The following is a 25902-nucleotide window of genomic DNA, read 5'->3' as shown; positions in this document are numbered from 1 at the left end:
AGCTAACTATTTTATCCATAAACTCATTTTTCTGTAAAAGCAGTCCTAATTAAAAAAACATATTCATGAACAGCTTTATGTAAAATGGAGGAACATAATGTAGCATGGTTGCTGTTCTCTGGAACAGGCTTTGGAGGCGATCTGGAATGCATCCTTCCTTATTAACAAGGAAAATGTTACTTCCATTAAAGAAAGAAACAACCCTTCCCCCCCTAAGTCATCCGTGAGAAACTCAGCGCATTTTCTGTTTGAAATTTAAATTTGAGCGTAATACCACCCACTGTATGAAATGAATGTGATTAAAATGATGGTTCCTTTTATTTTCAATTAAAATACATTTTAAATGTTTACCTTTCCACACTAAATGCAAATGCAGGTGCATAATACAGCACTGGGAAACCAGAAAGTGGAAACCCACTGACCTAGTTTCACCATCCCTGTGGACTAAAACGCAAAAAAAAAACCCAAAAGAAAACAAAACAAAAAAACAACAACAAAAAAACAAACAAAAAGATGTAAAAGCATCCCACCCCCCTTGCTCCCCGGAGCCTGCCAGGGCGCCGAAGTAAACTGTGCCGTTCTCAAAAAGTTGCAATAGGAAAAACATTAATTCCTGAAGGAAACGGCAAAAGCGGCGGGATTTGCCCCTGTCCGTGGCTCCTGATCCAGGGTTATGTTTTCTGGGGGCGGAACCATGTTAAGAGGCTGCTTCACCCCAGCAGGAGGGAGGGAGGCCGGGCGGGGAGGGAGGGGGCTACGCAAGGCTTTGGGCCCGAGGTAAATTTGGGAAGATTTGTGAAGAACACGGCAATGAAGCCTGAAAAAACCCTAAATAAATGGATTCGTGTTTAGTTCTACTTCGGTCCCAAAGGCCGCAAACCCCGACGCGCCGCCGCCTCTGGGCCCGCACTCCCCGCGGGGCTCCCGTGGACGAAAGCCAGGACCTGCCCCCCTCCGGTACCGCCCGGGCGGGCTGTGACACCGCAGGAACCGTCGGCGGGGCCGGCGGGAGCGGGGAGGGGTTGAGCCTGTGGCGCCCGGCGCTCCTGCTCCCGTCCCCGGTCCCAGCGGGCCGCACCGGCCGCCGCGGGGGGTGCCCAGGCCGGCAGCGCCCCGCTCGCCCCGGCCGCCCCTCGCCTGACGTCACCGGCCGGTCTCCAGGCAACGGCGCCCCCAGCGGCGCCGGGCGGGCCGGGAGCGGCGTGGTGCGGGGCTGGCGGCGGGACGGGGCGGCCATGGCGCTGCCGCTCCTGCCCGGGGTCTCCCGCGACCCGAACGTGAGTGACAGCGGAGGGGACGCTTCTGTCGCTCCCTGCTCTGGTGCCGGGGCTGCCTCCGGGGCGGTGCCGGCGTCGGTTGGCCCGGCCGCCCCCTTCAGGCCAGGCCAGGCCAGGCCGGCGGCGAGGCGGCCGCCACAGGGCCGGCCTGGGGGGGGCCAAGGCGGAACAAGACGCGGTTTGGTTGTCGGTGGGGCCGGCAGGAGGGGGTGAGGCGCAGGCCCTCCCTGAGGAGGCGGCCCCGGGGGTGGGGAGCAAGCGCCGGTGCCACGGCGAGGCCTTCCCCCTCTCCCCCCGCCTCCACTCCTTACCCGGCAGGGGGAAAGTGAGGTGGTGGTATGTTTGCAAACCTCCTCCGGTTTTACCTTGTGAGGGGGAATGCTTTGCAGCTAGGTCGGGACTGAGGGGTCTGGCAGCTACTGTGGGGCAGTTTGAGCTCTTGTTGAGTATCTAGCAAAGCCAAACGGGGAGAGCCAGGTACCCATTAAATAAACCAGAGTCTTTGCAGAGGTGGTGGTGGGGAACGCTAGCGATGCTAATGTTTTTTTCAGAGTTGCCAGTACTATTGAATACCGATGGCAGTCTGAATATATAAGATGGTATTTTTATCATGAGCTGCAAGACCAAACAAAAGAGGAGGCTGCCATCATGGCTTCAAACTTGTTCATCAAGGACGGCTAGAAAATTGATGAATACAATCTGTACTGTGAAATGGTGCAGGAGGTAAGGGAGGATTTGGGCATGGCACTGTAGCTGGTGCCTTCAGGAGGCAGATGAAACAGTGTAGACTTTCTTAATTTAAAATATCTGGAAGGGAATCTGTTGTTTTCATGATGAACATGTGGCCGTTAGAGCCCTCGTTTCTGCAGCCTGACTGATGGGGTGCTTTGCTAGCTCCTGAGTCCGGTCCACCCTATGAGGGAGAGTGTAGGTGATGCAAATGTATTTCAGGGACAATTTGCAAATGATTTGTCAAGACACATGTGTTAATGCCAGTGATACCACAAGCATCAGTACCCCTTCAATATTAGACTTGTCCACACTGGTAGCATATCTGGGAGCCCACTTTATGAGCTATGAATTAGTTTGCATTGAGAGTGAGTGGTCCAGTGTAAAACCTCTGGCAGCTCTCTAAAAAACCAAGACAAATAGGGGCAACTGTAGCTGCCTAGGTGCTGGTACAGGCAACATGAAATTGTACAGAAATATGTGAACTCCCCAGCCTCACTTGGTGTGTCAGCATTGCACAGGTATGAGCACACAGGACCTCTTACAGCAAAAATCCAGTGTACAAGCAGTGAGTATCTCTCAGGCAACTTCATCCCTACAAACAGCAGGCTGCATGCCATTGTTTTAGAAGGAAAAACAACAAAAAAAGGGGGGTCTGGTGGTGAACACTCAGACTCTTGCTGAATTCAAATTTGTAAAGGGTTGGTTGTGTATATAATGCTTCAGGTAGCTGCTGAGTGGGCATATCGGCAACATTGAAATAGGTGTATACCATTGGTATCTGCTGGGTGGAAGTGTTATCTGAGATTTTATTGTTCCCCAAATTTTAATTTAACTTAATTGATAGGGATTATTGGTTTTGGAGTATGATGGAGTGAATTGTTTCCGGAACATCGCGTGCTGAAGTACATATAGTGCATATATGTCTGATGAAAACTAAAGGTGCGAAAACCAAGTCACGATTGCCACAAGACAGCATTGTAAAACTGTGTATAACATTGTATAACTGTGGTTATACCATTGTCAGGGCTCCAAATTGCTCTTTTTGACAGTCCTTGAGATAGTCAAGGTAATATTGATAACTCACCTTTCTTGAAAAGCATTTCTGATCTCCGCTTATTGTTGGTTATTAGATTTAATTTTATTTTCATCTAGTTCCACAAGTGAGAGGCCAAGAGGAGCATATTTAAAGGAAAAAAGTGTCACTGCTATAGATAAATTGAAAAGGAAAAATGTATTTTCACATGTTAGTACTCTGAGCATTGCCATCAACGCCTCTTACTGCACAGAAACAACAGTAGCAAAGCATGCCCTGAAGAAGGACAAGCAGGGGACAGGGGATTGCTGTTCCTGTCAGCCCTTGGTTTATAATTATGGGTATAAATTCCACTCTTACCACTGTTCAAGCTACTGCTACAATCCTCTTTTCTCTGCCCCTAATGCTTCCACCTGCTTCATATATAGGCCCACGAAAGGCAGTGGAAGAGGAGTACATAGGCGTTTTGTCTACCTTGGATGTGTTTAATAAGGCAGCTGGACTGTCTCCAGAAAATCCGAGCTTTAAGATGGTTACGGATGCAGAGTCTAACTTGAGAGCAGCAGGGGCTGCGCTGACAAATGGGAAGGAAGGAAGAAATCCTTCCGCACCGCTTAGGTCTCTGGATCTAAGAGCCACTAGGCCTTCTATTACTTCTCTGTTATGATTATTATTGATTCTAGCTAGCTCTACCAGGGACGCTTATTTCCGCTCCAGCCAGGAGCGGAAACATCCAGGAGCAACAGCACTGAGGCCAGGCAGCTCGCAACCGCCCCTGGTGCCGGCACTACGAAACGCAGCAGCTGCTGGCTGGTTTTTGCCGTTTTTCCCTCCCTTAACTGTAACCGACTGGTGCCCGATTCAGTAGCATTCCCTGAGAGTGATGCTGCCGCTGCAGTCCTGTGTCTGGGACAAAATCTTGCTGCTCGGGCATCACAGCTAATGAGACTGGAGGGAAGCACAGGGAGGCAACAGGCACTTTTAAAACAGCAGAGGTCGTTCTTATGGTAATGTAAGGTAATGTTTCCTTTGCGCTGAATGAGGAGCAGGGGTAGGCATAGCACAAGCAGTGCCATATTTGAAGTTTGGTTTGATGGGGTGGAGAAGAATGATGACTAACAGAAGGCATCAGGAGCATAAAATATTTTCCGTCTACAAAGAGAGTAAAAGGAACGACCCATATTTTTTCAAATCTCTTTAAATTCAAAATTATAGTAGTTTGTGTACACACAACTCCACCCATTGAATAAAGCCCCTTCACCTCCTTTAAAACTCCTGTTCCTTGAACAGAAGTCCAAAGATAAGCTGCTCATCAGCAGTTCCTGTCATGTTCACATGTGGGTGATCAGGAGATCTAAGGGTAGAGCAGGCTGGTATTTTGCGCACAGATTAGCTCATCTCCTGCCCACTTATGAGGGCCCTCTCTTCAGGGGCCTGGCTAATGGGGAGAAGTCAGGACTTTTCCCCTTTGCTGAGGCTGGGGAGGCTGGAATCTGTGCTGGGAGTGCTTCTGCCCTCTGCAAGGCTGGTGCTCCTCTGTCCTGACAGCCTTAGAGAAATGCCCTTGTCTGCCTGGCAGTGGCAGAATGTGGTACTCACACATCATTTACCATCCTGTTGGATTCAAGAGTTTATTCATTACTTTATTTTCACAAACAGTAACTCCTAGGTTACCTGTTTGAAAACTTCACTATCTGTTGCGTGCCTTTGAAAAGGAGAATTCCTCTTCTCTTTTGTTCCTGCCACTGAAGTCAGTGTTTAAGAGCTGTGGAGAGACCTACATACTGTAACTTCTGTCTGCAGAGCCCAATCGATACTGAAATTGTGCAATAGCGAGACTTTCAGCTTTGTCCATACAAGTTGTATGTGTGTCACCTGTTTGTCAGGACAGAGGATCACAAGTCTTGATAACTGTGTTTAATCTTGCATATGTGGAAATTTAGCATATAATAGGTTTACTCTATTACTTCAGGAAAAAGTTTGTGCATTTGGAGTCTGTACTGTGTTAGGAATGACACTGATTGCAATGAAACAGCATCGTTACTTCCTTTGTTAGTGTTACTGGTCCATCTCCCATTGTCCAAGGCAACTGCCCCTTCTGATACCAGATTGATGTTCTTGCCTTATATCAGCAGCTAATGGAGAGGACTGCATATTTGTGTGGGTCAGATTTACCAGGTGCTAGCTGACCGGTGTATTTCTGTGCCTGAGGTTTGAAATCCCTCTCAGAGAGAAAATTTTGTGCAACAATTCTGCATGGCATTTCTCAGAGAATCGGACAATGAGTTTATAGATCTCCGGGTGAAATTACATCCTTAAGAATATCAGTTTCTGTTGCAAACTTTAGTGGCGCAGCACAAATTCCCTGTCTTCCTTGTTTATAGCAGGAGTTTGGAATTGCCCTCAGCTGTGCTACTGTTGCTGTCTCTTGTTTTTCCTGGCTTGAGTAATCTGTATTTTATACAGATTACTGCTCTGTAATCATTGGTGCCAAAATGGGACATTAGTTTTTTTTGACGGAGTGCTTGCCAACCTCTTTATAAGTAAGCCTGCCTGCTGTGCCTTCCTTTCTCCTTGCCCTGGCCTTCTTTCCTGAACCCCTTCCGCCACCTCCTGCCCTTCAGCCCCACTCCCCCAGGTCTCTGTCTGTTCATAACCCCCAAACCTGAATCTTCCTGTAGCTGCCCGTCAGAGTTGCATTTTGGACCCTGTACTTTATATCCATCTGTTGTCTTCTCTCAGGCTGTAACAGCCCAGGCAGTAAGAGCAAGCTAATACAATCATAAAATAATAGAATGGTTTGGATTGGAAGGCACTTTTAAAGGTCATCTAGTCCAACCCCTCCTTGCAGTGAGCAGGGACATCTTCAACTAGATCACGTTGCTCAGAGCCCTGTCCAGCCTGATCTTGAGTGTTTCCAGGGATGGGCCTCCACCACCACTCTGGGCAACCTCAATGTAAAAAATTACTTCCTTATATTTGGTCTGAATCTTTTAGTTTAAAACCATTACCCCTTGTCCTATCACAGCAGGCCCTGATAAAAAGTATTTCCCCATCTTTCTTATAAGCCCCCTTTAAGTATTGAAAGGCTGCTATAAGGTCTTACCAGAGCCTTCTCCAAGCTAAACAACCCCAACTCTCTCAGCGTGTCCTCATAGGAGAGGTGCTCCAGCCCTCTCATCATTATTGTGGCCCTCCTCTGGACCCACTCAAACAGGGCCATGTCTGTCCTGTACCGATGCAGGCTGTTAGTGTTGGTGCCCCTAGTTCTGGGGTGTGTTAGAGGGGCACCGCAGTTGCTGGGAACAATGTCTTAAGGTAATCCTCCTTTTACAGTACCACTTAACCTCTGAAGATACTGAAACCTCAGCAGAAAGCCGGGGATGATAAAGGTTTGAAAATCGGTAGCTCAAATATGGCTTTTCACTAAGCAGTGAGTGCTAACTTTGTGAGAGATTCTACTTAAAAGTACTGCAGGAACTTCTGCTGTCTCATCTCTGTCTGGTGGTGACTTGCGCTTTCCACAGGGCAGGAGATTACATGAATTTGACTGGCACAGTGTGAAGCATTTGCATTTATTTCCATTGCTTAGCTGAAGCAACCAGGAGAGTGTATCAGAGTAGTTCAGAAACATCACAGTTCATCCTGATACAGGATTTGAGCAGGACCTCCACAGTGCAGCTGCTGTTCTCAAGGTGGGAATTAAAAATGGATACAGGGAAGAGAACCGGACTGCTACCAGCCGTTCCTGCCATAACTCCCTGTGGACTTGGTTAAAAACATGTAGCTCCTGAGAGCGCATGTGTCGCAGGGTTCCCTCATCACTCCAGCCACTGTGGGGAGAGATTTCCAGTTGTGTTTGGTTAGTCTGAAATGTGCAGCTCCCTGATGAGTTTTCTGTGACCCTGTACCAGGGTATTAAAGAGCAAGATGGAGAGAGCACGAGGCAGTGTTCCCCAAGGAGTGCAGTGGCTGAGCTTGCAAAGCCAATAGCTGCAGTCAGAGAATCCTGACCTTTGCATTAGTCACTATCGAGTGTATCCTCAATATTTATTTCAGGCTCACCGCACAGAAAATGGCCAGCTTTGTTCAGCAGATCTACAGCCTGCTCAGCTTAGCTGCGTTAGCACAGAAGACACAGTAAAGCTCTTTCCCTGCACTCTCACAGATCTCTTTTAGAAGCCATTTAATATTACTGTGGCGGTAACATGATGTTCTATCACTATTTTAGGCTGGATGTGGTCTGACTTCATTAGCCATGAATGACATTCCCAAATCTCATTTTTATCTTTTGTGATCTTCAATTGCAATTACTCTTTTTTCTTAAACTTCCTTTTTGTTGTTGTTGTTTTGTTTTGTTTTTTTTAAGAAATAGCTGTACAGACCTTTAGAAGAGATTATTTTACATATGGATTTATGTGCTTTTCATGGAGAAGGGGCTTATAAGTAATTCTGTGATTAGGAATCTAAAATAGTCTTTCTGTCGAAGAAGAATGCCATAAAAGATTCTTAACAGAGTTGCAGCTGTTGGGCTGTGTATTTTTCATATCAAATTGTGAACGGTGTTGCGATTTCATCCCTAAATTCTGGGAAATTTCCAGTAGAGGCAAACCTGGATTGTTGGATGAACACTTTACCGCACGGTAGCTCACCAAAACCCAGAAACAGATGGACAGCAAATGCTTCTAGAAGAAGCTTTGAGGACATGAAAAGCTTTCCTTTGCTCAGGAAAACTGCCACCCTCACTGTGCTTTGATAACTATGCCTTTCTCCCTAACTCATGCTTTGGTAATAAGGGGAAAATAATTAAATACTTGCCATGACAAAAAGTGGATCTGTTCTGTTGCACCTTCAGTATAAATCAGATGTTTCTGCCTAGAAATTTCCCTTTTAAAGCTCAGCTTGACTGTAGTTATTCCAGATTTGAACTGATAAATGCAGAAAGCTCCCTCCCATTTTGCCTTCTCTGCAACCCTTTACCAGCCTACCGAGGAAAGAAATTATTAAAAAAAAACAATAGAAGAAGAAAGGGCGGCTCAGTAGTGCCCAAAGGAGAGGGAGAAAACCATCCCAAGTGCAGATGTATTACAAAGTGTGTGCCAGACCCCGTCAGTGACCGTCTGTTTCAGTGTCCCATGCCAGGAGAGTACCTGTGTTCACTTCTTCAGGGAAGGGTGGGATGACCAAATGAAGATCTGCTCTTAATGCCTGAACGTCAGTGCTTACACTGCTGTGCACCACAGTGTGAAATTTTTTGTCACAGCTCAAAAAAATGTGCTGATATAAAATATTTTATTTGGGGCATTATTCCTGCAAATATGCATCTCTTTTTTTAATCTTGTCAAATTCCTGGCTTGAGCAATGCTGTGTGGCAGAGAGGCCTGTGGATTAATTAATCATTACACAAGTATTTCAGTATTTCCTTTTATCGATTTTCTCTTTTATTCAGTAACCTTTGTTCTTGAGTTATAAACATATGGTTCAGGAGTACTTTTTATTTTCCTTTGTATTATTCTTTAAACTATGACGCTTGCCATGTGCCCTTTTATTTACTTCTTTTCAAAACATTGCTTACCTTTTAAATATCTTCTTTGGGGAAGTGCTACCATACTCCCAATCATTACTGTCCCCAGTATATGAACCTTAGCTCATTTTGCAATGACTGTTTCAAAGGATGCTGGCCAGCCCAGCTTTTGTTAACCTAAGCAAGGTATGGCCATTGATTATTATGGTATGAAAAATAATAATTCGTAAAAATAGTAAGTTATTATTTTTCATACCACTGTCCTTGCAAAAGAACACAAGTGGCATTCAAAAGGATTTTAAGCAAAGGTTAAGCTAAGGTAGTGACTGAGCTGTTCATGTCAAGGGCAGCTCTCCATCCTGTGTCATTGGATTTAGAGCACTGCAAGGCGGGCGAATGGTTCGGATTGTAACTTTCAGTGTGCAGGAACTTGCCTATGTGCATGTTGAATGTTATGAGCCATGAGGCTGGGTAGCTGCCTGTCCAATTCCTCACTTTCATATCGGCAGAATGAAATAACTACTCGGTTACTTTCAGGTTTTGCTGCTTCACTGATTGCACACTTGTTCCCAGAACTGCTGTGCTGAGCGTATTACATAATCTTGGAGCACTTCAGTGTTGCCATGATGAAAAACAATGATCTGTTCCTTTTCGTTGTTGTTTTTCTTGGCCATTTTTTGATTCCTGATAGTAACTTAGAATTGTGTACAACTTTGGGGGGAGTACTGGTTTAAATATATGTGCGTGTGATAATTAATGTCGCTCAGTCTTCCAAATGAGAGGTAATTTTGGCCCTCTGCTACTTTGCTGACATACCTGCTCTGGTGCTAGTATGAAAATTTTGCTGTCCAGTCTTTTCCTCTACCCAGGGCCTTCTCTTGCTCACCCATAACATCAGTTCCTCCCTCTTCAGCCACAGCTTCCCTCACGTTCACCCAGTCCCAGGCTGAAGGAGGGCACAGCTGCCATAGTCTCTGTCTCCCCTTGCCAGGTGTGCTGGGGTGCAATTACCCAGTGGCCCTTCTCCACCTTCCCAGGCAAGGTGTTCCAAGGATTTGAGAGAGTGAGGAAGGGAGGGATAGCAGAGCCAGAGAAGCTAATGAGTCAGAACTGCTGCTCATGGGAGGAGGGGTTAGTGGAGCTTTCTCTTGACTTTTCCTATTTCTGTGTCCTCTCTTGTGTGACTGATGTGTGGGGTTGTGAGAGGATTGCTGCCCCAGTGCAGATCACACCAGTTGCCTCCGTTTGAGGGAACTGGCCAGCAAAGCAGCTCATCAGGAGGGACGTTTCCACAGGCAGGACTGATAGTCATGTGAGGCCAGAGGCTTTTCTGCATCACTTCAAGATTGGCTCCAGCCCCAGCCAAGAAATGCAAGTAGGCAAGATGGGTTTCTTTGCAGTTGGTTGTGCATATTTTTTTAAGCTCTCCATCCTTAATTGCCTGAAAAAATAGTAATAATATAAAGAAATAACTTCAGAGACCTTTTTTTGGAATAAGCCCAGATAGAATGAATATTCTGTCTTTTGATTTGGATCCAATCTTCCAAAATTCAAGTGTATTCACTAGTACAGAGCTATTTATTTTGCACTCGGGGACACAAGTGTAAATAAGATCTTTGACATAAGTAATGAGAGCAGGCTGTTCTCTCTGTACTCCTGAACCATTTCCATTTGTCCTCTGGCGATCTATAGAATAGGCTTTTCCCCTCTACCTTTTGCAACAGTTCTCATGGGTGACTTGCTTCTTTCTACCACACGCCTCAATTCTTGTTGCAGGGAAGGAGGGTGAGGGAAACGGCCAGTATCACCCTGTCTCTCAGCCTGGGTAAATTACTGGAATATTTTTCCATTTTCATCTATAAGGCTGGCAAATCGACCACTGAAATATGATGCTTCACTTGCAGCATTCCAGTTGTTACAGGTTTTTAGACTCTGTTAAAAGTAATTATAGAGAAACTGTTACACGATTAATCCCCCTTGCCTAGAGAGTTAACTCTTATGGATTTAAAAACAAACACACAGATGTTTTTTTTCTCTTTTTCTTCCAAACTTTTGACAGATGGGTAAAGAAAAGTTCCATAAGTCACAGCACTGGGGTTTCTGCAATAATGTTGCTATGCTGGTTGCAGAAGATAAGCCTGGAATAGGAGGTGAACCGTTACCTGGTCAGAAGCTGAAACCTGAATACAGTGTGTTTCCTAAAGGGATGGGAAGTGATGCTCCTGCTTGGGTAGCATTTGACAAGCAGGTACGTAGAAATCTGTATTTGTATGGTTTTTTATGAATAGCTACAATATGGCAAAGATGGTGTAAAGGTGAAACTCAGTTAGCCAAATACCTCAGAAGATTATTTTGTGTACACAAAAAAAAAGCTCCTAGGTAGACAAAAAGAGTGGTAACATCTGTTTTTCCATCATATTGGTATATTAGACAATTAATATAAACATATATCATGCCATACAGCAACATATAAAAATATTCATGTATTGAGATACATCTCCTACTGAATATAATAAAAATAAGGGAGTGGTTGATATATTTCTTTTTAGTGAAAATGGTGTCAGTAAAGGCAACATGTTAAGAATGAATGTAAGGTGAGCCCCAGTCCAGGAGAAAATGTGCGTGGGCACTCGGGAACCATTAACCACAGTGGAGTGCTATAGGCTTGGAATTCACTTATGCTATCACGTTTGCTTGCTCAAAGTCCTGTTGACTTTTGTGTGACCTGTTCACGTGTAATATAGCTAGATCATGTCCATTACAGACACAGGAATTTAAAATTAGTATTTTTTTTTATTTTGTAAGAACGTAGCGACACCTTTAAAGTTAGAGAGTTATCAAATAACTGTAATCTGTGATGATATGAATTTTGTAGCACACTGTTATTACTTTCTATGTTTAAATTTACATTAAGTTCTACTTAGTGATGTTTTATTTCTAAAGCAAAAAGCCTACAATCAGAGAAGAAAAATGGTCCAGAAAAAGAAATCATTTAGCAGATCGCAGAAATGTTGCATGACTAAATGATTACAGTATTTAAATAGTGGAAAGAATAGCTAATCTCATAATTTTTCCTTTAAAAGAAAAGCCATGCAGGTAATTGCAGTACAATTATGCATTTGTCTCTTTGACAGACCAGAACTACTACAAAATGTAAGGCTTGAACAGATACACGTGACTTAGGTTAGCATTATCTCTGAAGTCCTTAGTATTGCTCACATATTTTTCAGCAATGTGCTCAAGTATGAATTCGTCTAATGTGCCAAAGCGTTAAGGCTTCAGCCAGTCCTGCGCTTTCTTTATCTGCACCCTTCTTTCAGTGGGGAGGTATGCTTTGGCTTCTCAGGGCCATACATAAGTTAGTTAGCCCTGTTAAACTTGTTAGGCTAAGTTAGCCAAGTTAAACTTGGACCCAAGTTTATGAAATAAAGGGATTAGGTAGGACGCAGTGGGGACCTGCCACAGAACGTGGTTTATGAGATGAACTAGCTAGCCTTTCGACATTCCTTCTCTTATCAGTGTATTCCTCCACAGGGCAATACGGGGGAGGAGTTTGCAGATTCGGAATTGGCCTCTGGAGGGCTCATGTGTTTGTATTAATTGCAGACAGCTAAGGGGTAGCTACCCAGCTAATTTAGCTTCCCCAGTTAGGAGCCTAGAATGCAGCTACGTCCTCCAGCGCTGCAGTTTGTGACTCAGCAAAATGGACTACATGAAAAATGCTTTGAGCAGGTGTTTATCTTTTTAAATGTAGCCTGCTTTGTTACGATTTTTCTATGGTTTCTACCTTTCAGCAGGTACCATAGTAAACCAGGCATAAAACTTCATTATTAAGTAAGAAATAGTTTTTGCAATTTCATATGCCTAATAGGAAGCAGATGTAAATTTAATTTCTTCTACGATAAAGTCCACACGCAAAGCCTCCTGGGCTTGAAATTATGGTTATAATTTGACTACCACAGGTGCCAGGGAAACCTTATGCCGACTTTAGAAAATGCCAGAGTTTAGTCAATATTTGTTAGTTTTGGTTTTCGTAGGTAACATTTAATTTTTTAGAGTGGGATAGAAACGTTGCACATAGCAATGTACTGCAGATGAGACGTGAGTTAGGAAGCGTTACATTTCAAGTATTTTTAAGATTAACTTTGCATTAAAATGAAAAGTAAGTCATCTTCTTTTCTGTTCCTTCTTCTCCTCACCCTTCCTGAATCATCTGTTTTGATCTGCAAAACTGCAGTTGGCTGCTGCATATTATTTCATACACTAGCATGTTGATAAGGGTATAAAGAGAATAAAGTTTAAGTGCAAAAGAACGTGCACAAACTCCTCGAATGAAGTAAACCAGGACATACGTGTATGCTCAGTGAAAGTAATAAATACAGTGTATTTAGAACCTGGTTGTGCTTGGAGGTCTGTGCAAACAGACTGTTTCACCTGGCTGGTGTCTCATGAGACAACCATTGTCAGAAAAGGTCATTGACAAAATTAAGAACAATTAGTAATCAAATAGGGCACTTGAACAATATGTTTGTCAAAAAACCATACTCTAGTGGGACTAGCAGAATAGGGAGAAGAGGGTACAGCATCTAGGGAAGTTTCCAATGGTTGCATGGCTTATCAGCAGCTGGGCAAGGAACAAAATTCAGCTCCTTGTCAGCTGAACCCCAGGATGTTCAGACTGGAATATAGTGGTTCCACCACAGTGCCTTTTAAGTCCCCTGGAGTATTCAAGAGATATACACAATAGTAACTGGAGGTCAGGAAGGATACCTGGGTCATCCAAAATAGCACTATACACCAACAATGTTTAGACAAATAGAAGGAAGAAGAGATGTTAAAGGATGATAGAGTTGTTTGTGTTGGCTCTGGTGTATGTAAGATGTTTTATCCAGTGTTTTTGTGTTTGATATATGAAACGGTGAAATCCACAGTTAAAAATTATATATGTCCAGAATGCATTTTTATTTATTTTCAACTATTTCATCTGTTGGTTGTTCAGAAACTTGCATGTTGTACTACTTAAACATATAGTGTCTAGATTCTTTTGTGTGAAGATCTAATGCTGTCAGATTTAACAGGTAACAGTTACATTGTTTGATTATAATTTAAATTTTATTTCTGTAATGGTGGCAGCTCACACTGCAGGAGAGTTGATGCCAAAAATGTATCTGTCATATTGTTTGATGCATCCCAATCAGTGGGATCTTAGCCTTTGAATTAGTTTGTGGAAACAGAGTTTTTCTCATCTTGCTGTTACCCTGCCTGACTAGGACACAGTGCGGCTATTCTTGTGTCTTCCCGAGCAAGACGTGAGCTCTCTCTCCCCAGGTGGAGAAAAAAGAGGTTGTGTTTGTTTATTGGGGTGGTACATGGAAGTACTTTGAGATTCTCAAAGGCACGTGCCAAAGGAATACAGACTATTAACCGGCCTGTTCTGTGTCATATAGGGATCTTGGCTAGCTCACTACATTTCAAGCATTTTCAAGCCATGGTCTGCCAGATGCTCACTGAAACATAGTGAACAGCTAACTTGTCTTTTTTCCAATGCTCCAGTTTGTCTAATGATTCAAGAATAAAGGTAATTGAATATATTAAATAGAATCATTGCAAAAAATGAAGTATGGATTAGCACCTATTTGACCCAAATGTGTTGGGGGGGCAAGGCGGAAACCTTGTTTTAATTATTGCCTCTTTGCATATACTTACCACAGCAAGCATTCTGATAGATAATGCGTTACTAAGTAGGTACTTCTTGCATGTTCCCTTAAAGTTGGTCTTGGTGATTAAACACCATAAATGATACCAAGAAGTGCAAAACTGTGTAATGGTTTCCCGAGTTTGAGTTGGGATCTCCAGACATAAAGGTCACTGAGCACCTCACCTATGAAGGGGTTTTTTTCTTGCATTATTGCTATTGCAAGAGACCGTGAAGACCAGTTGGTAAGCTCGCTGAGATTTCCCCACTTGCTGAATTGCAGAACCAGGTAAGTTTTGAAATGCCAATATTGCACAGCTCTAAATGACTCCTGAGAAACATCATTTCTCTGTGATAATCTTCAGTACCATGCATTAGACAGCTTGCAGGATCTGCTTAAAAGAACTCTCCTTTCCATTTACCTCAATGGTAAAGCCATTACTGTCATAATGCACTTTATTTTCCAGCAATTCATTGAAGTCTAAAATTTGCTTCAGGACCTCGGTAGCTCTTTGTGCTATCAGAAGTGCTTTGTTCAGAAGATTTTCCAAGCAGCCTGCTGATAGTTTTGTGTTTGATTTCCTTCTTTATCTCTGCTTAGATGTTGTGATAATAAAAATGCCAAGCAAAGAACTTTAAATTTATTTGATTTTATGTTGATTTCTATTCTTACATTTGTGAGAAATAAATCTACCTTCTGAAATCCATACATTTAGTTACTTATAATCTATACGAGTTTATTTTATTGACCTATTTTGCAAAAGCATTGAAGATTTTGCTGCCTTATGTTTATTTATTGTTTTTAATAGGTATTGTCTTTTGATGCCTATTTTGAGGAAGAAGTGCCTGACAAAAATCAAGAGCTGTATAGAATCAGACATTGTAAAATATACTTCTACCTTGAGGATGATACAATTCAAGTGATTGAACCTCAAGTGAAAAACAGTGGCATAACTCAAGGTATCTGGTTTTAATAGCACTCTTTTTTTTGCCATTTATATCTTTTTCGGTACAGTCTTGGTCCATTCTAATGGATACATAACATGACTTCTTATAGTTAAAATGGGCTGTAAGTGAAGAGCTATAATTGCCTTTTCTTGTTATGGATCGTAATGTGAACTTTTTTATTGACTTTGTTTCTGAGGATGTAGGTTTTGTAAGGCAGAAAGCCCTCCTGCACTCATGCGTACAATTTTTTCTCTAATACAGCTGTTTGAAATCATATGATAGCGGGTCTATTATCAGTGTCGTGTCACTTCTGCAAAAACAATTTGTGTTCTAGATCTCCATTCCTGAGCCTGGTTCCTCCCATCTTGGCGCTGACAGTAAGTTCTTTAGCTGCAGCTTTGTAGTTGTTCATTAGCTGCTGCAGTATCTCTGCCATTGTTGAAGGAGGGTGCTTTTTGTGCCTCTGGCGGTTGGTTCTTTTATGATTAAGTGCCCTTGGCACAGTAATTTTTCCTTGACACCTTTAAGTTAAGAAGCTGCCTTGCCTCAGTGTCACATTACTGCACTTGGGCCAGCCTGAGGACTTTTGGAGGAGGGTTTACTGAGCTGATTTACTGGAGTATTAATGGACTTGGTTTACATTAAGAAAACATGATGTAGTGGTCAACATCCTGTTGCAGAAGGGGAGCACAGCTGCTGCTTCTTGGTTTTTATGGGTCATTGCCAGAATTAAAAAAGTTTTCAAGGGATATAGTCCAGATAAGCAGGACGTCTTGGGATGACTGCACCTCCCAATCCCCAAAGATATTTTGTACGTTCTGGTGGATCTTAGCACAGCAATTTTCAAAAAGAAGTTAACCTTTTAACTACCGTATTGTTTTCCAAGATGAGCAGATGCTATCAATTTCTCTGTCTACAGAGCAGGATAATATTTAAAAGTGTTATGATGTGTGTTATTACTGCTAGACCTGGGATAAAATTACCTGGGAATCTTTTCTCAAACCAGTACTTCAGGCCCTGCTTTCCCTTTGTTGAGTGTTTCTTATTGCCAGAAATCTTATTGGCTCTTCAGCAGGAGAGGAACTCCTCTTCAGAGGAACCTGAAGGAACCTCATCCTACTCCTACCTGGACAAGTGCTTTTTCAAGACCTGAAGAAAAGCATGCTGGATCTCTTTTCTTGGGAACTTCCAAGTTACTTATCCCCTCCCTGCAGTCATATGCATGAAGCCAGAGACATCATTTGGTTTAGATTTTCCTTGACTTGTGTGTCACGGGAGTGGGACCGTCTGTTTCTGGATTTTGTGGCTTAGAACAAATGACTGTTGACAAAGGAAGTACAGTTAACCTGAGAGGCAGAGGCGACGTCTTTGAGAAGGAAGGTGGAAGCCAGGTTTGTTAGAGCAGGATAAAGCAAGTTCAAAGCTGATTCCTTTGAATCTAGCTATAGCAATGAGTCATTTTCATTGTCTTTGTTGTATGGGTTGTGACCCTTCAGGCCTAATGTTCCTGGCAGTCTAGTCATGATCCTGTGGTGACAGGAAGGCTACAATTTCTCCCTGTTTCTTTGGCTGGATCTTGTGTTTTGGAGTCACCTTTGGTACTGGATCTAAAATTAACTGGGTCGTGTTAGAGAGAAACAAGAATTTTCTCAGTCTTCCATGCAAGGATGTTTTGAAGGCCTTTACAGCTTTGTATGAGTACTTTATGTGGGATAAATGAGTATACACAGCATATTAAACTGATGGATTAAAAAGTAATGTTCCAGGATCTCAAAAGTGCATTTCATTTATTTGTTGCTGGTACCTGGGCTGGTGAGGAAGCTCTGTATATTGATTGTGCTTAAGAAGGAAGAGATACTGTAGACTGAAAGGCCCAAGGACTATTTGGGATGTGTTTAGGCTTCACAGTTGATGAGAAGATCTGGGGCCTATACTTTATCATAAACATCTACATAAATACTCTCATTATCCTAGAGATTAATATGATGTAGAAGGAGAAAGGTGGTGGAGATGCCTATCAGAGGATTCTTTACTCACATGCACTTGGGCAGTGACTTCATCCTCCATAACTGAAGAACAATCACAAAGTTGTTATGTTAAAGGCATTAAATACTTGTTGTTGAATACATGCAAAACCAGCGTTTCTTAAAAAGAAATCCCAAACCATTAATTGCTAGTCTTATTCTGTTGTCAATTAAAATCTGGCTCATGGCCTCTTTTATTGTAATTATATGTATCTCTTACATTATTCAGATTCCCTGTCCTGACTGGGAATTTGTAAGCCTGAGAACAACAGAAGTGTAACTGTCTGCATTGTGAAGCTGGTAAACTGAAGCACAAAGGAATGAAAATCTTGCCCATGATCATGCAGAAAAGGTCATTAACAATACGAGGAACTGAACTGAATTGAAGTTCAGAATCTTAACCATAATGCTGTCTGCTGCACATCTGCTGAAATAAAATGTTTCAGTTAATGAAAAGGCTAGGGGTTTGTGGAGGAGAGTTCAGCTGAAGGAGATCTTGGGTTGTTGAAAGGCAAACTTCACTGAACAAAAGAACACAGGTATGGGGATGCAGGTGAGGAAAGAAGTGTGGGAACATCGGGAGCAGGATAGGCTTAGTTTGCGTGAATAGTTGGAGAGCTGCAGTGGCAGGAAGGGGGTTGTGTAAAAGATAAACGGCAAAAAACCGCGATGGAAAAAGTGGAATTGAACTGTTGAAGGCAGAAGGTGGTGGTGACCTTAGCTTGGATGTTTACCCCAGCAGAAAAGACGTAAAGTAGACAGCTCAAATGGCTGTTCTCAGGAGTCGTCTTGCAGAGTAGATATAGCAGTGGTGGGGTGGATCAAAGGCAGGTGGTAGGGTAGATCAAAGGTAGATCTTCTTTGCTTGCCTGGTTAATACCTTGAGGCCACGGGATTACCAGTGCTTGTGCCATAACCCACAAATGAGAGCTTGATGGTCTGAATGGGTGTCCGTGGGCATGGTGGGATCAGAGAAATGTAGTAGTTTCCTACTGTACTCTCCACTGTGGGTAGCCGTTGTGGCTTTGCAGAAAAAAACCTGGAGAGGCTTATGGACTGCAGGAGGATTTGGTGAAGGAACAGCTGTCAAAGAAGAATTTCTAACTTGGATTATGATTTTACAAAACTAAACCAAATTGTCTTCAGGAAAAAAAAAAGCCACAAAATGTGCTTTTACCATTGATCAAAATCTCAGAGGGACACAGTAAATGATCTGTGGGAAATGTATTTCAGTGACTTTTTTAAAAAAGTACATTATGGAATCGGGTGCTGTACTTGGACATGAATTTGGACAGATAAGGTTGCTATCAAATAACTGAAATCTAAACTTCATTTAATTTTGGAAACTGCCTTCCTATAGTTTGAACTTTGGAAAATATTAAAAGCATTAGAAGAAATCTATACAAACAGAGAAATTCAATGCCAAGCACAAATGAGTGCAGAGACCAACCTGAAACTGAGAAACCAGAATCAAAGCAAAAAATACCAGGACAATCACAGTGCACAAAAACTAACTACAGATAAGGGAGTACAGAGTGAAGAGAAGGACAGTAAACTTGACCACATAACAAACTTCACTGTGTTCTTCCAGAGCCAGAATGCTCATGATTTTTCCCATATAAAAAGAAATTCTCCCATAGAGAGCGAGGCTAGATATGGCAGTGCAAGCGTTTTGTAGATCTAATTCCCAGTTAACAGGACTGTGGCTGGCTGATACTGTCTTATCAAAAGGTCATTTCTGTCCCATGGGGTTGACTGTAGCTTCCAGTGCAATCCAGGCCCTGCAAACCAGAGTGGAGTGGAGCAGCTGGCTGGTTTCCCCAAGGTCAGCCAGCTGAAGAAGAGAGTGGAGCTGCCTGCTGGCCGGGTTCCCAAGGCCGGCTGGCTGAAGAGGAAAGTACAAGCAGGAAAGCGAAGCTGAAGTCAGCTCCTCCAGTATAACCGATTATCTAAGAGTTTAAGACCTCCCCTGAGGCCTTGAAATAATTGTGATTTTGCCATACTTGATAGCAGCCAAATCGTGACCTTGCTATGTTCTGAGATGAGCGAATAAGTGAATGTAAGAAGCCCCCTTGTTTATTGGGATGAACTGTTTGAGTTGCAGAAATAGTAGTGGTTGTTTCTCCTCCTTTCTGTGCAAGCAGTCAAAGAGTGTACAAACTCCAGGTGTTACCCATTCCTCTCCTTTCTCTGATGCACTCTTGAGTAGTGCAGAGGGAGTCGGAAAGCTGTGCTGAGGCAATTCTCGGTACCACTTTATTTCTTTGGCAGAGCAGCATAGCAGCAGAGACCAAATCATTTGCTGCCCAGCTTCATGAGCTGCCCCATAGTCAAAAGGCCTTCACTACTCTTAAGGTCTCCTTAAGCTGCTGCTGTAGCTCCCAAATAATCAGAAGCCCTGAGAGAAGATATGCTACAAATTATGGTGTGGGCATGCGATGCCATCAGCACTGTTAGAGAAAAGCAGTACCCCAACTCCCTTTATAAGAGCACAGTAGAGAGCTTTAGCCTGACCAGATGCAAATGTTTAAAATATTGGTGGTGGTGCGGTAGGATAGCCTGTTCAATAAACCGACAAAAGAAACATGAAGAATAGCCATCTGTGCTGAGCAGCCTGAGTGTTGCACATGCCCAGATCCTCCTATGGCAACTTGTAGCAAATTTCTAAAAGTAGAAACGTAATTATTTTCTAGAAGGAAGGACAATTTAAAAAATGCTGAGTACTAACCTCAACTGATCAGGTTTTATTGAATTTGAAATTCAACGATATAAAATGTCTCCTCTACACGTGTAGATCAGGCACAGTGATACCTAATAAAAGCAAAGGATTGGCACAGATATTATCTTTACAAGACATTTTCCATTAGGAAAGAAATTCTTATCCCTCACAACAAAATGGGTATGTGTATTATACTTTGAAAACTGATATGAAAAACTAGCTGAAGGCTTATTCACCAGTTCTGAGGTGAATATACCTTTGGAAAACACCTCATATTACAAAATTGTCAACCATTATATTTTTACTAAAATGATGATTCAACAGGATTTGCATTGTTCTGCATTTATCACAGAATCACAGAGAATTTATTCTGTGAATTAGAATTTATGCGGAAGACTGTTCTGACTTAACACATTATTTGTTGATTTTTGTAGGAGTAACCAAAGGATTAGCCAAAATCAGGTGACATATTTTAAAGTATGTGGTTTTGCTAATGGTAATGCAATACAGTTTTGCATCATTTTAAAATGTGCTAATTATCATGTTTTCTAACTAATATCTCCATGAGGATGCATCTTAAATACATGTGTGTTTAAGCAGATAGAGGTTCAAATTTATTTTACAGTCAAAGGTCAGTAACGAGAATGTCAGATTTGGTACATGTGAAACACCAGGATGCTGAATGGGTCTTAAATATGGGAGCGTGGAGTGAATCTGCTTTGTTGCCTTATTCCCCTGAAAAATTAAGGGTGTGTTTTCATTGTAGGAGTTAGAATTTAACAACCAACCCAAGATAATGTAGTAGTGGAAGTTATTGCATACAGATTAGTCCCTAGGGAAATAATGTGAACAATAATGAATTTCCATGGACTAACTCAGAAATAAGGCCATTCAAACACCAAACCAGACAGCAATATCTTTCTCTCTCCTCCTCTGCTTCTCTTCATCCCCACTCTCCCCGAGCACTCCTCCACGCCCACCTACCCCCAAAACAAAATAGCAGTGCTGGAAAATCATCAAATGGGACTCAGTGGGAAGCACTACCAGATGCACAGCTGAAGGGCACTGGAAGGAGATCCAGCTCTGTAGTGAGAGATAATGAGACAGACCTTTTAGATAATTGTGTCTAGTAAACTATTATTGTAGTAGTAGGCTAGTACTGGAACTATTTTTAGTTTCGGAATTTTTGTGTGTTTACTGTAGTTGTCTTAAAATTGCATCTTTTGTAATTACTGTAATTTTAAATTTGTTGGGCACCTATGGTAGCAAGGAATTATAATAGTATGGGTTGGTGGTTTCTGTCTGGTCTGAACCAGTGGATATCCAGATTATAAAGCTGGTGCTACAGAGGTATCTGGGTTGGTAAGCACAGCAAAGAGCCTGAGGTTGAAGACTGAACCATCTTTTTATTCTCTGCAGGGTATTTTCATAGAACTGTACTGAGGTATTGATGTGGCAAAACTTTCACTGTTGTCCTTTTTGTTCTCTCCTAATGTTGAAAAAAAGAGTTTAGTCCCAGCTTTGCCCATCTGCTGTTCTTTATGAACTCGTAACTTCATCCAGAATAAATCATAGCTTGTCATACATGCAGCTGCATACCTTCCTTTAATGTATGTTTTACATATTTGTTTAACCTACTGAGGCTGTAGCTTCTAAGTTGTTTCTAAAATACTTATAGTACCACAGAATTGTTGAGGTTGAAAGGGATATCTTAAGATTGTCTAGTCCAGCCCCTGCTGCTCAAACAGGATCAGATGGAGCCAGATGCCCAGGGCCATGTCCAGTTGCGTTTTAAGAATCTCCAAGGATGGAGACTCTACAGCCTTTTTGGACAGCCTGTTCCAGTGTTTCATCACCCTCACAGTAAAAAGTGTTTTCTTGTGTTCAGATGGAATTTTGTATTTTTTAATTTGTCTGGAGAAGCGCCTGTCTCCAGCTTTTTCATTCCCTCCCATCAGGTATTTATAAACATTGATAAGAGGTTCCCCCCCAAGCCATCTCTGCTCCAGGCTGGACAGACCCAGCTCTCTCAACCTTTCCATATGAGAGATGGTCTCTTAATCATCATCAGTGAGTGCTTTTGAAGCATTACCCAATTCATCAATATATTTGTGAGTTTTCAGCTGATAGACCCATAGCAGATTCCTTCTCTTTTGATGTGGTAAATGTAAACAAATACTATGCTTCCAGAATAACAGTCTTTTCATTTAAAGACTATCAAGAAGAAAACTTAATTGTGTACTTACTTTAACAAAGTTAAAATGTCTATCTTTTTTCTTTATTCTTTTTATTTTCCCTTTCTTTTTCTTTTGGATAGTGTTCCTATTAGACTATGGGTTATGAGTTCCTGGCTCTGTATTTTGGAGATGGATCAATATATACATTTCTCTACTGCAGCCCAGCAATCAGCCCAACTCATCTCAGTCGTCTCTACTTTCATTTTGCTCCTTTAGGAAGCTCAGTTGAATGCACTTCCTTCTGTGCTTGATAGATCACACTTTCTTCCTTGGTAGGGCATTTTTTCCCCTCTAACCTCAGCTATGTGTGGCGCTCTCTACCCTTCAGAGCATAGACAAATCTAGTCCCTCCCGTACACCCCTGCCACATGTTTTTTTTGCACAACTTTTTGTGTGTTTCTTTTTAAAGAAAAAATAATGATACTAGTGAGTACTGCCTTGCTTCTCAGAAAAAGTGAAAAAGACATCTCTTATCTTAATGAGAGCAGTATCTTTGCTGTTCTTGTTGAAAAAATACTAACCTGTTACATTTCCAGCAACACTTGGGGAGTTACTCCAGTGGTTTCTTGTTTGCTCCAGAAGGTGCTAATTTTCTGTATTAAGTCAAATACTAGAACTTGAGGTTCTAGAAGATGATCAGTGTAAAGTATTTCTAATAGAAAGGATCCTCTTACCTAATAGTTCTTTTGCTGAATGAGTGACACTTTTGTTTTTGTCGCATACGACTTCATCTGTTTTGGTCATATCAGCATAGAAAATTAGCAAGTCTGTAAAGTGATCCTTAGAGCAGAGGATATTCACGCCATGAATTTGTTCTAATTCTTTTACAGGAACTATTGTTCGACGGCATCGGATTCCACTTCCACCTCCTCATGAAGATCAGTTCTATACTATAGATCATTTCAATATCAACATAGAAGTAATCCTTTATGCCCGAAGATACAAGATTATAGATTGTGACCAGTTTACAAAAAATTTCCTGAGGAAGATGGGAGTTAGATTAAATCCTCCTGCAGATCGTCCAGATGACCCATACACCAAAGAGCGGCAAAAGGTCAGATGAGGCAGTAACAGTGAAAACTTGATTTTCATAAAAGTGTCCTTTTTATGAGTAATATGCATTATATAAAATATTTCTCTAATAGCAAATAGAAAGTACGTAGAGGTAGCTATTTCAACATAATGAATCACGAAACAAAACTTGCTTTTTAAAATTTTATTATATGGCTCATTGTATTAACATAGTGAAGACCCGAATATAACTGATTTTCTCCTCATGTGTTCACACATCTGTTGAAACAGAACAAAATGAATTAGTAAAAACAAAATAAACCTTTCTGTATTAAACGGAAAAGAAAAAAAAAAGGACCTATTGTATGTTCTACTTATGATTTTGCTTGAGCTAATTTAATGATAATAAACCCTTTTAAAGTGTTTAAAGAAAGATCTAATTGGAATTGTGGTTCAAGCACATCCATGGCTTCCTGCAGACTCACTCACTTGATTTGGTCTATTCATATGTCAGTTTTCATCTCTACCCCACATGTTATTTACAGCTCTTTGCACATGCAAAGCAAATTCTGCTGCCACACAGAACCCAGCAGTCTGCAGTTTTAAGACTTGTGAGGTTTTACTTCAATGCAGTTCCCTCTTTTATGAGTATATGGGAACACATACACATCTCCAAAAATCTCACTTGCAGCTCCTAAAAGTGATGTGGATTCCTCTCTGCAGGATTTGGGGTCTTTTCTCTGTGAGTTAATAGTGGGAGTGATGTTTTCTGTAGGAGATGAGATAATGACAATTTCTTTCAATTCTGTTTTTCTTGATTAATATGAGTGCAGATGGCACTGTATTTTTTTCTTGACCTCACAGTTAGGACTCTTGGCCCACGATATGCAGCCTGTTGTGATAGATGCAGCCTAGTACTCTGAAAGCAACAAACACTCCATGTGTCTGTTGCATTCAACTTAATCCTCCTATTGAGAAAACTGCTGCGTCTCTCAGCAGCAAAAATGGAAAGTAGTTATCACTGAGATGTGTAGGACCATTTGCATGTCTTTGAGGCACTCTCAGGCCAACATGTTGGTTTCACTTCATTCATGCTTTCAGGCTTTTTGCAGTCCCACAACGAAGAGTAGTATTTGTAATATGTCTCCTGTTCCTGTGTAGTGGTGACTCAGGCTGGCCGTGGGTTGCTTTTCCCTTACTCAGGCCTTGTAGGTAGCGGGTGTGTATTAACACATGCTGAGTTGTCTTGATATTGGCAGACCGTGTCGGCATTATATATGGTACTGCATAACCTGCTTCATTATTATTATTATTTTTTGTAAAATCCACAAGCAAAACATTCCAAGTATTGTGCACATGTGTGTCTAAAGATAATGGAGAAAGGAAAAAGACGTTTGAGAAATAAGAGCATCAGAAGACCAAAAATTAGTGAAATCTATGTCTTAATATTCTCAGTTGAGAAATTACAGAAAAGTTACCTAGCAAATTCTGGCTGCTTTATGCTCTCACTTCCCTGTGACTAATTTGTGGAAGGTAATTTTTTTTATTTATTAAGGAAAGATTGCTCTGGACTGCTTTGAGCAAAATTAAATGGGTTTGAACCAGACTCCTAATAGTGCAGATGGCCAGAAAATGAAAGTATGAAGGAAAGGAAGGAATATGATGAGATAGAAAGTGAGACCAATGAAAAATGTAGAAAGACCTTTAGATTCATGTTTCTGTATTGTTGGAGATGAATTCCCATGGATGATGATGTTTTCTGGCTCTGTGACTGTATTTGGTTGCTCATTGTGTCTTCAAGGGTCAGGAAGGAGGAAAGATAGTACTAGGATAGTAAATACCATGCATACTAGCATGATGATGCCTGAAATGGAAAGAGTGCTGCAGATTAGCAAGGACATTGGCAGGAAAAACTTAGTTCTACTTCCCTTATTTTAAGATTTGTTGCTCTGAAAGAATGGGCCTTTCCCCTCGCAGATTGTTAAGGCTAGAAGATGCATCAGTGTATAAATAGAAATCTAGACAATGATATGAACTGCCCATAGTCGACAGTTCTTTCTGTTCAGTCAGCTCAGCTTACATTGTCTCATCGATGTCTGTCACCATTCTCCTTCGGAAGCAATTTTGTAGAATTTTGTAGATTAGAAGGACTGTCTTGCCCCTTTAACTCACTTTGGATATGATGGATTTTGACTTAGGAGAAACACCCTGTTCAGGTCACCATTTACATACGTGACTGTAACTGACAGTATGTAAATGCAATCCTCGGATTGGATAGTTATCCTGGGATCTGATTTAATGCAGTGCTACTGGTTTTGCAGCAACCATGACTGTAGACAGCATCTTGTTATAGATCACATCAGCTGGAATATATCTTTAGTTTGAAATTTGCTATTCCTTTTCAGACCTGTGCATGTATATTGAGAGGAGAACATACATACCCAGTACCTGCCAACTGTATGACATGAATCAAAAGTTAATTAACTATGTTTTAAAGCTAAAGGAAAGAAAACACCAAAGGGAAAATAAAGGATTAATTCTTTATACCGCATCATCTATAAAAAATAATTTTCAAGGAAGTAAATCAGGCAGGGTGATGCTGTTTGGAGTTGTAGTTATCTGATTACCATGGGCAATTTGTTGAAAATGTGAGTTGTACTATAAATAATTTAACAGTGCTCTGATCTGAAGGACCTTATTGC

General features: G+C 41.7%; 1 protein-coding gene across 4 annotated transcripts in view; it reads left to right on the top strand.

The window, feature by feature from the left end:
* Positions 1-1083: 1083 nt before the first annotated feature.
* EFHC2 (EF-hand domain containing 2) overlaps positions 1084-25902 on the top strand; it is a 64572-nt gene continuing 39753 nt past the window's right edge. For 2 of the 4 annotated variants that reach the window (XM_054188938.1, XM_054188934.1), the window contains exons 1-4: positions 1084-1277; positions 10626-10814; positions 15071-15221; positions 23020-23243. In XM_054188938.1, the coding sequence (XP_054044913.1) occupies positions 1236-1277; positions 10626-10814; positions 15071-15221; positions 23020-23243 (606 nt within the window). In that variant the 5' untranslated portion in view covers positions 1084-1235. Of the gene's footprint in view, positions 1278-1828; positions 2001-10625; positions 10815-15070; positions 15222-23019; positions 23244-25902 lie in introns of all 4 variants that reach the window. The other 2 variants (XM_054188936.1, XM_054188937.1) reach the window with 2 other exon arrangements.

The sequence above is a fragment of the Rissa tridactyla genome, chromosome 1 (assembly GCF_028500815.1).
Source record: "Rissa tridactyla isolate bRisTri1 chromosome 1, bRisTri1.patW.cur.20221130, whole genome shotgun sequence".
In the NCBI taxonomy this organism is placed as follows: Eukaryota; Metazoa; Chordata; class Aves; order Charadriiformes; family Laridae; genus Rissa; species Rissa tridactyla.
This window is presented reverse-complemented; position numbering and strand designations above follow the sequence as displayed.